Source organism: Neopelma chrysocephalum, unplaced genomic scaffold (assembly GCF_003984885.1).
Source record: "Neopelma chrysocephalum unplaced genomic scaffold, ASM398488v2 Primary Assembly neopelma1_24, whole genome shotgun sequence".
NCBI classification, from domain to species: domain Eukaryota; kingdom Metazoa; phylum Chordata; class Aves; order Passeriformes; family Pipridae; genus Neopelma; species Neopelma chrysocephalum.
The window spans coordinates 42,271,186-42,284,684 of NW_020897693.1; the positions used below are offsets into that span (position 1 = coordinate 42,271,186).

At 34.1% G+C, this 13,499-nt stretch overlaps 1 protein-coding gene across 7 annotated transcripts in view; it reads left to right on the forward strand.

Moving 5' to 3' along the window:
- PPP4R4 (protein phosphatase 4 regulatory subunit 4) overlaps positions 1–12,843 on the forward strand; it is a 68,309-nt gene extending 55,466 nt beyond the window's left edge. For 3 of the 7 annotated variants that reach the window (XM_027673883.1, XM_027673888.1, XM_027673890.1), the window contains 8 exons: positions 523–667; positions 1,528–1,569; positions 1,661–1,735; positions 3,764–3,839; positions 4,230–4,310; positions 4,654–4,747; positions 5,183–5,253; positions 5,986–6,162. In XM_027673883.1, coding sequence (XP_027529684.1) covers positions 523–667; positions 1,528–1,569; positions 1,661–1,735; positions 3,764–3,839; positions 4,230–4,310; positions 4,654–4,747; positions 5,183–5,253; positions 5,986–6,158 — 757 coding nt within the window. In that variant the 3' untranslated portion in view covers positions 6,159–6,162. The other 4 variants (XM_027673884.1, XM_027673886.1, XM_027673885.1 and 1 more) reach the window with 4 other exon arrangements.
- The last annotated feature ends 656 nt before the right edge of the window (positions 12,844–13,499 follow it).

Below are 13,499 nucleotides of genomic sequence, written 5' to 3' on the forward strand. Positions count from 1 at the left end.
CAGAGGCAACCTCTAGATAGAAACAGGAAGATAAGGTAGCGGAAAGAAGGGCTTTCTCTTCTTAGGACCCAGTAAATAGTTAAATCCTTTTAATCTTTCCAACACATCTTCATTCTTGCAGTTGTTTGGAATTGCAGTAACATGATTTTTGGTGCAACTTGGGCTCCTTTGTCACAATGAACCAGATTTCCAGGATATTTAGACAACTGATTAAGTTAGGTGTGTAGAACATTTAGGAAATCCACAGGTCTGCTTATTTTTCCAGATTAAAAAAAAACAAACCAAAGACATGTTTATGGACTTCAAGATAGAGGACTGTAGTCCTTGTCTATGGCGAAGTTTTTAAAAGTGTTACAGTATGTCTGGAAACAACACATAAGCAACAGTCACTTCTGAAAAATAAGAGCTATTAACTTATTTATTTTGTGTCAAATGCTAGCATGCAATACATTGAGAAATCAATAATGTTTATTAAACATCTGCATTAAAAAGAGAATGTTTGCCTTTTTTTTTTTTTGGTAGAATGAAGCTGTGCTATTTGTTGCCAAAAGTTAAATCTACTCTGAAGATTCCCACTGATAAACATTTACTTCAGCAGTTGGAATTATGTATAAGGAAACTTTTGTGTCAAGAGAAAGACAAAGATGTCTTGACCATTGTAAAACGAGTAAGCATTTTTCTTTTTCAGCGGCGTTTTGTCTTGAGGGTAATCATTAAAAGTTGACTAAAGTTATGCTTTTTGTTGATTTTCTTAATGTAAGAACAGGAGATTAAAAAATTCTACTGTCTATTATGAAATTTTGAACAATTAAAAAAAAAGATGTAGTATAGTGCCTTCTGTGAAATTTAGTAGCATTGATGTTTCCTTGGTTACTTATATTGCAGTTAGTTTCTAGTAACTGAGATTCAGGATTTTGGCTCAATGATCATTTATGAAAAAATAGCAGATGACTAGAGACAGGATTAAATGTTGATCCTAGTAAAACTGATTGTGTCTTTGAGGTAATGGTATCTTGTTAATCTATATTATACAATATACAGGTAAAGCATTGCAGAATTTTGAAACATTACAAATGCCTTTGTAATGTGAATATTCAAAAAAGGTGCATCTTTAAGGCATGCCCATACATTCAAATTTAGAAACCATGAAGTGAAACAGCTAAAGTAGGTGGCTTCCTTACAGGGCCAATCTGCAGCAGAGGTTGGGTGAACACCTGCATGGAACCTTCTGAGTTATTCACAGATTCCTGAGTTGTTCTTTTTCAGTCTAGTTTCCTAAACCTGTGCTCTAGCCATTCTTGCTTCAGTGCTTGAGTGTATTTTGAGTTCCATATAGATATTCTATGATTTTTTTCATTTTGAGTATCAGCAGGGCTCTGAGAATACTCTCTGACAGTTTTTTAACTGCATTGTAGCACAAAAATAAAAGCATAGGCTTCAAGTATTTAAGAAGAAAAGACAGTTTTTTTCCTTAAAAGCATGGCATGTTCTTGAATAATAATAAATAATGTTTAATTTTCTTTATAGACAGTGTTAGAATTGGACAGAATGGAAATCTCTGTAGATGCTGTAAGTATTTACTAACTTTAATACTTACCAACTACTTTAAATTTCCATTTTCATGTAGTGATTTTTTATTTTTATTGATTTTATTTTGAAGTTTCAGAAAAGATTTTATGAAAATGCTTTATTGGATCAAGAAAAAGAGAGACAAGAGCATCTCCTTTTGGAAATGGTATATTTTATCAGTACACTGTCATTTTTTTAACAGATTGTAGCTAAATATTAATGAAGCAATAAGTTTAAGGTAGGGGAAATGGATATTAGGGAGAGACCTGTTAGTTTCATAATCTGTGTGTGGTTTCATTTTCCACTTTACAATAAGGTTAAGTCCTTCAAAGTAACAAATAACATCCTTTTATAACATCCTTTTCTTTACTGGCTAAATTCTGCTTTATCAATTAGAAAGGCAAACTGGAGTTTCTTGAAAAATACCATGCATAATATAATAAACTGATTATGGGAACACCTCAGAATTCACATACAGCTTCCCTAGGCAAAGAAATTAATGTCATAACTTCTTTTGTCCCAAGGAGGCTGAAGGAGGCTCTATCTGTTAACAGGCTTTGTTGTTGGCCAGAAAAAGAAGATAAGCAAAAGCTGCAGTAAGCACTTCACCACATAGCTAACATCTTCACCACATACTACATTTTCACAGAGCCAAGATTAGATTACTGCAGTCCTCTATGTCCTCTGTTCTGCTGCCTCCTCTCCAGCCCGAGGTGGGAGAAACTAAGAAGCTGATAGGATTTAGAAGATCCTGAATTTCCTTAACACAGTTCCTTTGACTTGTAATAAATGAACTTCTCCGTAGAGAACCAGAACAGATTCAAGACTGTCCAAACAATTTAATTGTTTCCTACATTTGTGGTCCACTTTGATTTCAGTAGGTCCTGCAGGTCTTCTCTTGGACAGCTGATTTGCTCAGTATGAGTAAATACACCTGATTTATGTCCTTCCTGCCACCTCCCATTGTCACAAGCAAACAGTTCAACTTTGTTCTCAGGACCTGCATACACATATTCAGAGTCTTGAACTTAGCTTTAACAGTCTTCAGGTGGATACAATGAATGCTTTTATAGTGAAAGCATTTGAGGCAGTAGAAAATAGCCTCTGGTGTGCTCCCTGTTACGGTGTGTTGTATGATAACATTGATTTTTACAGTTTCTACAACTGCATGTTAGAAGATCACCTGAATTCCTGTGATATAGTCCATTGATAGGGGCAAACCTTCTGTATCACAAAGACCTCATTAAGCATTGTTTGTGACAGGCATGCTTTTGGGGAACCTGAGGTGTACACGGGAAACTGGGACATGTTGCAGTCCCGAACAGATGAAGAGCCATTCAACCCACTTAAATGTATCTGAATTCTAAAGCTTTGATACTGAATATGTTAGTAAGTTTCCTTAATTTTAGTAGCCTTGTAGAAACTATATTCCAGAAACCTTGACCCTTGACCATAATTAATTACCTCTTCTTTTTTTTTTTAACTTGGGTAGTAATTAGAGTGACATGAAAAAAAATAGAGTAGAACAAATATGGTTCACTTAACAGTTTTTATTTGTGAAGATGGTACAGAAAATAAGCTAATATTATATAATTTTTTGAAGTTGGAGTGATATCTGTTCACCAAATAAAAGATACTTTAAGGCTACCTAATATTACAGAAAGGCAAATAAATTCCATGAACGTGAACAATTTTACATAGCTGATTTTGTTTTGCATAAAGATTTACAAACTGTAGATGTTAATTTGAGACCTTTATAATGTTTGAGCATGTGACACACCTTAGCATTTGAGAAAAAACATTTTCATTGAATTGTATTTTTGTTTAATTAAAAATATTGCCAGTTTTATTTTCAGAGTATTTGTGTAACAGAAAATTTTTACATTGCCAGCTGAAAATTTCTGTATCTTTTTAACGATAAAAAACCCCAAAGGCCAGGCATTATTTTAATAATAAGTTATAGATTTGAACTTCAACTCTGAGCTTTTTTCAGTGTGATTTTTATGAGCTATGTAGCCTGATTTCTTTCAGTACTGTTTAATTGGTTCTCTGGATATTCACCAGGGGTTGTACTACTAGTAGGAGAGAGTAAAAATGAACCATTAGCTGGGTGATTTGGAAGCAATCCCTAGTTGAAACACAATTTATTTACTTTTTCCTGAGTAATATTTAAGAAAATTATTCATTTTTTTAGGAACAATTGGAAAAAGAGAAGCAGCAAACTGAAGGAAGATCTACAAATATTAACGATAAAATGTTTGAAAAGAAGCGTAAGTTTGTTTATTTGTGTATATATTGTTTGTGCATGCCTTACTCTTCTACAAAGGTAGTAGAGAAAGGAGCAGAAGAGAGATGCTTTATATCATAAATCGAGTTTAGGAAAGTGGCAATAAAATTTGCTTCTATATATTTCTAAAGTTATTTATGAAAACTAGCATCATTATATATTATATATAATAGTATATATGTATAATAATATATATATTATTTTGGCTTTATTAGTAAAATACATTACAATTTAAATTCTCTGTTATTTTTCATTTTGGCCCTGGGTTAGATATTTATTACTGTTTGCCCCAGGACTGTGATATGTTATGTCCTCTCTTATATATAAATCTAAGTTTTAAGAGAGAAGCAATTATACCGGACTTTTTTCGTAGGTAGAGACAGTAAAGCATCATCAGTGTTGGCAAAAAGTATCAATCTCTCTGTTCCTGGAAGCTCTTCTGGTACATCAGCAGGTAAGAACTGTTTTAAAAACTCTCCTAGAATGCTTTGATCTCATATCAGCAGATTAAACCCAAAGCTGCTGTTGACAAATGTGGACCAAAGTTTCACCTACTATACAAAGGAAAACATTCCACTCCTAGAAGTGAATGTGTTTTCTGTGGTTTTTAGGGTTTTTTTTTCATTCTTTAGTATATAAATAGTGACCCAAGTTTCGGTTTTTTTATTATTAAAGTATTTAAATCCATTTCTTCAGCTACCATGGGTTGACAGAAAACTATATTTAAAAATGTTCTCAATTATTGAGGAAATGCAATGATATTGATATTAAAATATGTTTGCTCTTTATAATTTTAGGCAAAGAAGAAAAAAAATCCAAGTTGGTTCGAAGCCAGTCTTTCAGTACTCAAGCACTTCATCCAAAATACAGCAACATAGACAAGTGTCCTAAGTATCTTTATTATCTTCATTGCTTACCTGATAGGCAACTGTGTACTAATAAACACCTGTTATGAAATTATATGCACATGAATCTATGCAAGTAATGATGTGCTCACTGAATTGTGATCTAAATTTTCACCTTTCTCTTTAATTGATTAACTGAGGGAAGAAATACCATCTAAGGCATGCTGAAGCCTAAAAAGTTTTGTGAATTCCTTTTAAGTTAATATATGTCACCTTCTCTCATGTATTAAAAATAATTTTTGTATGAACTGCTAAATCTAATTTTGTACATTATTGAAGAGATTTCAGCATAACTTTCTCATTTAATTTTTTCATGCAAACTCAAAAATAACCTCCAACATTATTAAACAGCATTATGATGTAAGTGAGAGGAGCACTTTCTGAAATAAGCACTTTGGTTTTGTTTTGTTTGCTTTTTAAGTAAAAGTTCTGCTACAGGATATACATCTTCAGTATCAGGAATGGGAAAGAGTTGTATGTTATCCTTTAGTGGTAAGTAGGTTATTATATTATATTTTACTTTAGTTTTTTGTGTGGATGTTGAATATGTTGGCCCCATTAAACAGGCATTTTGTAAGATGTCATTCTACTAAAGGCAGCAGTATATAGATATCCAATACACTGGAACATTTAAGTGGTAGTGTAATTAGTCTGTTTTTCAGGCTCTTCTTTTTTTACTTAAAAATTTGCTTAAAGTTGCATTTAAAAGTAGTAAGAATAAAATGAGTTTGTCATGACCCAGTTGGAATTTTGGATACCATAAAAAGGTTGGATTTGCAGTTTTCTCCCACCTATTTTACATAAGGAAAAGGTGTATTATGTATAACTTCTACTGAATTAAGAAAGAGAAACTGCTGTTTGCAGTTCTTTCCACTAGATGTTGAAGAGTTTGGATGATTAAAGATAAGACTGAAATGAATGACTTCCTAAAGGAACCTGTCTTTCCATTCACTACCAATGGCCACTAGACAATTAAATTATATTAAATAGCTACATTTTAAGCAGCTAAAGATTGGCCGAGTAAATCCTGCTGTTTTCATACATTAAATGTATTAATATTTTCTTTAAAAATGTGTATTCTCATTATTTATTGTTTTTATCATAAAAATACTTGAAGAAATGTTAAGTTGAAACCACTCCTTGAAATTTTGGATTAGTGCCATAGGAAATATGCCGCTATTGCCACAGGAAAAACAGCTCATCCTGTTTACTGAATTTTTTCAGCCAAAATTCTTTGTCTAAGCTGCAACTCTTTATTTCAGATGACTCATTCCAGACTCATTCTACTGGTAGTAGTGGGAATGCTGCCTTCCTTTCTAGTTCTTCTTCTCGCAACTTATTTAACTCAGCTGACCAAAAGAACAATGGAAATAAGGAGAGTCAGTCCCGAAGGATGAGCATGTAAGTGGTTGATGAGAGGTTAAACCAAACTTACGGGGAACATTTTCAAAGGGAATTCAAAGGAGCCATGTAAAATTCAGCCTATATTTATGATACTGCTGCACACAGATTTTGAACACTAAAATAGCAGTGTAGGAATGTGATGTACGCAATTATAAGTGTTTCTGAGATGGCATTACCTTCTAATTAGTCTTTCACATTGTTTTCTCTTGCACGTTTGCATTCAGCTGCTAGATTATGGGGAGGGTAGAATGGGACAAAGTGAAGGTTAGTGCCTTTGATATATAATAATTACAGTCACAGTGATTTAGCTGCCTGTAATTGGAGAAATAGAATATAAGTATTTTTAGACTACTTAATTTTTCATTGTCCTTCTTTTTATGTGCTTATATAGTTTATGTATCATTATGTAACAATTTAATGATGAATCTTGAGACTTAAAATGAACTGGTACTGCTACTTGTTATTAATGCCTTCTTTGCCTTGCCTTAGCCATTTAGATAAATCAAAAATTCAGTGCTAAGCATCTCCCTTAGGCTGGTTCTCTTTAAACATCAGCCTAAACTGTTCAACATTTTGCAAGAACAAAATCAAGGATGTTTTTGTTTGCTCCTATGATAAAACTGTAAGTCTTAGAAAATCACTGTGACACATACTCAAATCTCTGTTACCTTACTGGCAGGAAATTCCCTGCGGATTTCTTTTACACTATAACTTTTAAGTCTAAATTACCGCCATTGGACTAACTGTAATTCTGTGTGCTCAAACTGAGACTTTTCTTTGCTAGCAGAGATTTTCATTCGTAGCCAAGGCAGAATGGAAAAGGGAAATGAGCCAGCTGTAGCAAGAAAGCAAGACTGTTTAAAAAGTAGATTTGTGTAATAGAAGCCAAGGTAGGAAAGAGGAAACACCTTACACTGGTTTACCAGATATAAAGAGGAAAAAATAGTGTTATCTCTTGAATGGTCTTTTCTGGTGAGTTAAGTATCAGTATGAATATATTTTTCCATTTCAATATTTTCAGATTCTTTTAAAAAACAAACCAAAAAACACTCCCCCTACTTTCCTCACAATTCTAATTTATAGAATTTGTAAATTATAAAATAAAGCACTCAAAAGTTGAACAAATATGAAAAGAACTTCTCTGAACAGCATTCATTTGTCTACTTGTATACTTGAATTTTTCTGCTGAAGTTTTACCATCTTCACTGTACAAGATAATTTTTTTCTGTAATGGAGTCAAGCTTGTGTAGTGACCTATTGTTTTTAAAATTGCATTTTCTTGGTAGAAAAGGTTGGAAGGTAAGTAGTGAATGAAGATGGACTGTTTGTTTGAAGTGGTTTCACAGTAATTTGTCCTTAAGGTGCCAAATCACAGTGCCCTCTGTCTCTGTCTTTGCCAGTGTCTAATGGCTTCTCGTTAATAATACCCACAGTACTTCAGACTTTTTATAGGTGATCAGTAGGTGGTCACTTATTTCAAAGTGCATCATTTCAAACTCAACAATTAGATTAGTAGACATGCTGACATTTTCAGATATCTATAAAGTAAATGGGACATGTATCTTGAGAATGTAAAATGTCATAGAGTGCTACGTTGTTTCAAAAATTAGGTGTGCTCAAAACCCCATTTTCTTTCTTTATATACCTCTGTTCCCTTAAAACCAGAAAATAAGTTCAAATGTGATCTTTTTTTTAGCAATCATTGAAGGAATTTCAATTACTCATATGTCTCCCAAGGATTTGGGGAAAATAAATGGATTAATATTTGCAAAGCAGTTAGATGCAAAGGTTAGTTAGACATTTTTTACATAACATAAAACTTTTCCAAATTTCTAAAGTTTTTATATCTGTCACTTAAAATAAAACTGATACCTTTTGCTTGAATACAAAGGGACAGAAAAAGGCTCACACAGAGCAGTTTGCACCTTTATCTTGAGGCAGGAGAGTGAAATGTAAGAGACTCACCCAGCTTCAAGTGTCAGTATACCATTCCCACATGAATACCTTAACAGCAGAGTGTTTGAAAGTTTGTATCTGATCAAACGCAATGATCTGGATGCTTTCTCTGGTTCAGAAGGTCCCTAAACTTCATGGTGTCAGAAACCAATAGGATATACTAGGGGAAGAAAAACATTTTTGGAGAAAGAAGAGGAGGCTTAGGATAGCCTACATTTAGTTCTGAATAAGAGTTTTTATATTCTGCGTTCTTGAGGGAAAACAAATCTCTCAAGTTGATACAATGTCTGCTGTGCTGTAGATTCATTGTCTCTTTTGTAATCTGGCCCAATACTTAATTATTTTCATAAGAAAGTAGAGCAGCTCTATAAGGAGGAATTAAGAGATACAGATAAAGGAATATTGGGTGGTAAATGCGTTCATTCGCATAACCTCATTAACCACAGATATGTTTGAGTGTACCTTTTATCTTTCTTTTATTCAGAAGGTCAGTCCTGATGCCAAATATACACATACTAAAATAAATAAACCCAAACATGCCAGTTTCAAGGAAACATTATTTTCTAAGTTGAAGGATGGAAAAAATTGATATCCAAATATATAAGCAGTTGACAGAAATGATTCTGAGAGGAGAATTTGAAAATTGTACACTGAGAAGTGCCATAGAATAGGTGCTCATGAATGAGTGTCACCTTCAGTGGACTCACTAAGGCAGAAAACTTGTGAGAAAATAATAATTGAGTATATAGTTAGACTATATCATCATGTACATTTACATATGTGCTGGTGATATGGTTTGAAGCTGGCTCCCTGCCAAGTCTCCAAACCTTACCACCAGAAGTCCCCCCCCCCCAACAAACAAAAAAAAACCTCAGGGAGAAGAGGGAGAAAAAACTAAGAAAAACCCGAAAACGAGAGAGAGGACAACCAAACTGATATATATAAATATATTTACACTTATATACAATTTCACAAGGGAAAGGGAAAGGGGAAGGGGAAAAGGAACAAAACTCAAATAAAATATATATATATATATATATATCCCAATCAGTAGCCCGAGATCTAGTAACTAAAGAACAAAAGAGTTAGCAAAGAAGGTATCTCACTACTCTCCTGGGACAACCGAGAGTCGCTCCGGAACGATCGCCGGCAACCTCTGTCTCCCAAGGTCGGCAAGGCCTAGCCAGGCCTCGCTCCCCAACACGGCAGACTCAACAGCAGGGAACCTGCACCTCCAAGCCGCCGGAAGGAAAGAGAGCGAAGGCCTCTCCTCCTCTCTTCTTATAGTCTGGCTTACGTAAAAATCGTAGGGAATACTGGGTAAATCTGGACCCTTCCTTGGTTACAAACTGGTCACCAAGGAAGGCCTAGCCCAAACCACCACGGCTGGTTAAACTTTGCACTGACCATCTCATCTTAATTCTGGCAAGTCCTAGCTTTCAGTTTGCTGGCTCTGCAACTTGAATAAGATAACTTGTAATATGTTACTTTTTCTAAGTAATTAGGTGTGTTATGTGGGCTGTAACACGTTGTTTACTAATTAAAATACAAACAGATATAATTAATGATTCTTAGTTTAAAGTGATGTATGTTTGGACAACATATTGTCTAATTGCTTAAGCATAGTGTTTTCCATAAAATTGCTCTACTGAATATTGGCAAATGTTCACTTTTGACAGTACAGTGCAGTTTGCAGGGATGAAGAATTTCTGATTTCATATATGATGATGCTCCAGGAATTTTTCAAAACTCAAAGTGACTTTGATGGAGAACTGAGTTCTTCACTTACCATACTCATGAACTCAAACATGTGGTTTGTTCCATTTCAGATATGTGTGAAAATACTGTAGATGCAAGAAAAAAAAAGTCAGTAAATCATGTTCCAGTGCTCATAAGACAAGAAAGTGACCATTAGCATTGTTGTAATTTGCTAGACCTTAGGTAATACTAAAGCAATAGGAAATGCAAGAATTATGCTAAAGATGCACCTGTGTAACTTAATGGTGGAATCACAAAAGAGATCAATATCTGCTTTAAGTACCTTATGGAATAGGAAAAAATCACAAGGAGCACTGGTTGAGTGTTTCGTCCCACAAGTGATCTTATTTCAATCACTTTGCAGAGCAGACGTGCTTTTCTGACTTTAGCTTGAAGAGTTGCCAGTTAGATCATGAATCATCCTAGTGCAGGCATTGACATGATTCATGAACACTGCGTTCTGTCAAGTAGTCCAATCTTGTATCATTGTGCTGTGTAGCTTTATTATATTCTTTTGAATGTTTTCAACTTAGGATAGCTATAATCTTTTTTGCTTGAGTTTATGTTGCTGTAATATGACTGATTTCAATATCCAGTTTTTTAAAACTATTTAGAAATTTTATAGATTCATCAATAAAAATATCCACCGTATAGACAGCACTTAAGAAACTTGCATCTTGCCTATAGACATACAGATATTGCCTGATCTTATTTCCCTTTCAGTTACAACTCTTCAAGAATGAATGGTACAGGTTTTCCATCCTCTAAAAGTCGGAGTAGGTTTATTGTTGCATAGAAATTAATTTTTTAATAATAAATTGATATCAGTATTTTATAAGATGTCCACAGCTGAACCTTTAGACATCCAATTTGGTGCGTGACCATGTTATAGCAATTATATGTGTAAGTATGTTATATACTGTCTTTTATCCAGTCATATAATTGCTTAGGAAGTTGAACACAAAATGAAATAGTTCTGCCACTGATCTCCAGCACTTTGAGTTGGTTACTTACAGCTTCTAATCATGTTTTCATGCTGATGTTTAAGATGCTAGGAGTTCTGAAGTCCAGTGGGAATGGCATATGTTTTGCATCACATTTTTATGATGAAACTAGTAGGTATCCTGACAGTGATATATTATCATACAATATATGCAGTTTTTAAATATTCAGCAGTTTTAAAAGGGTGAAACAGAACAATATATTGTGTTATATGTAAACGATACTGTAAAATATTGATGCAAATTAATATTTCCACAGAGTTTTAAAAATTAAGCCCCATTGTTTGAAATGTTTCTGACCAATACAAACAGTTTTTAATTGACATAGCCATGATTCTGTGAAGCTGAAAACCAGTACATTTAAAGATTAAAAAATTAAAGCATGAAAAATCCAGAAACTACCCAGATGACATTATGGTCAAGAGATGACCTAGAAATCACACAGTAATGAGCTCTAAGTTTCTCTCTCCTCCCCATCTTCACTTTCCCCAGATGTTATCGTGGGTTGGGCTGGAGACCTCTGGCACTTTTTGTAGCCATGAGCAGACTGCTTGTAATAGCTTAGCCATCTCACTCAGACGGATCTCTGCGGGACCTTCTGTAGACAACTTAATGGAGAACTTCACCCTTGTTGTGAAGAATGCCCTCAGAATGTGTCCATTTGGCTTTTTTAGTGGGTGCAGTAGAGCAACTAGTAATTTTTAAAGCACAGCAGCTAATAATTATGTTAAACTGATGCGCACAATAACGGTTTGTTATGTTATGTTATTTAATAATATAGCAACAACAAATGATGTGTGTTTCTTCTTTTGTATGAAGAAAAAACAGAAAATCAAACTCCTAGATCATCTGACAGAAAAAGGAGGGAACCAGAAACTGGTGGAAGCAACATTCTGGTGAGATAAGTTGGGAGCAGCAGATGGGACTTTCTAATGCCTGGAATGAATAAAATACATCCTGCGATGTTAAAACTCTTAAATAAATCTTTTAAATAAAATTCCAAGCTGTAAAATATGTTCTGATAAACAATGTAATGGTTGCAGAATTGTGAAATGATATGGAATATAACTTCAGCTATGTACTCTTTACTGCTGTAGCTAAAGAGAAGATTTTGTTTTCTTCTATTATGCCTTTGTAGTTCAAATTCTTAGATTTAGAATGCACATGCCCATTATTTAATTGGCTTATCTACAATTTTAGCAACTCTTAGCACCCGTGTTTTATGCAAGTAATAGAAAGAATTGTTATGAATATGAAAAATAATCCCACATTTTAAAGAATCTGATTTAAGACCAAAGTCCAGAACCATTGATCAGTCTATTAAAAAACCATAAACCTTAGAAGCATTGTGCTGCGAATTTGGAGTTAATGCTTTTCCAGTTCATAAAAATTCTGTGTAAGTTTCAAAGCAATCTAAAAACAAATGTCTCCAGATGATGTAAAAAAAAAAGTTTTATTTCATAAATTTTGTTGTATAAATACTTGTTTTGATTTTTAGTATTTCAGATTGTATTTTCACTTGAATAATTTATAGTAATGAATCCAGTTTTTAATCAGCTGTAATTGCAAGCTGTCATGGTTCAGTGATGTCATCTGCATTTGTTTGTACTAATGCTAATGTTTCTATCAAAATTTCTCTGTGGAAAAACATGCAATCCTATTTTAAAAAGTGCTATTTATGCCAATACTTGAGAGAGAGCCTATGAAGCTATTGTCAGCTTCTCTATTCCAAAATGGAAGCAGCATTACTATATTGATATCAGAAATATGTGGTTTTTAAAATTTATTGGTATGTGATAAAGATGATCTGATCTGTGTATGCATATGCGCGTGTGGTTACTTTTTATAATGTAAAAACATGAATGATGATTTACTCAAAATAAAACCTAGGACAATGCTGTACATGCATGTTCTTGAAAAAAAGTTCTCAGGGCATCTTTTATAATTAAAATAAATAAAAGCATTTACCCATAGAGGGTATTTATTTAAAATGGTAATAATGCTGAATGTACGCTGTCTTGTGTGAACTAGAAAATGTGTCTTTGGATTTGGCAGTATTTCAGTCTCTGAATTCTTAAGCTTCTTGTACCACAGTTGAATTTACCTGTATTCTGACTTAAGTCACAGACATTGTTTAGGTTCTGTGGAAACACTCAAGTTTTCAGTTTGTTCTGCAGCCTGGTGTAGGATCTTGTAAATGACAGATTTCTTTAGAAGCTTCTGCAAGTATTACGATGTTTAACATTCAGTATGGATATAGAGACACAGATGACCTGTGCTGGCTTCTCCTGGGTTCTGCTTTTGTCTCATTGATGAAAACAGATACTCCCAGCTCCCCATGGACAACTAATTCATTGTGCCAGCTACAGCTGCTCACCTGTGGGCCACAGGAGACTGCTCAATCTGTTCTTAGTCTGACTTTTGCTAGGGACCAAACTGAGACCAGCAGTAGCCAGCTGCAGAACAGGACACAAAACTGTGTTTGCCCTTTCAATGCCTTTACTAGAGCAATGCAAAACAACCAATAAGTTCAGAAATGAATCTGAGCTCTTTTTCCCCTTATAAGCATGTAATGAGTTCTGTATACAGTCTGTCATTTGTTTGTCATTTTTAACTGAT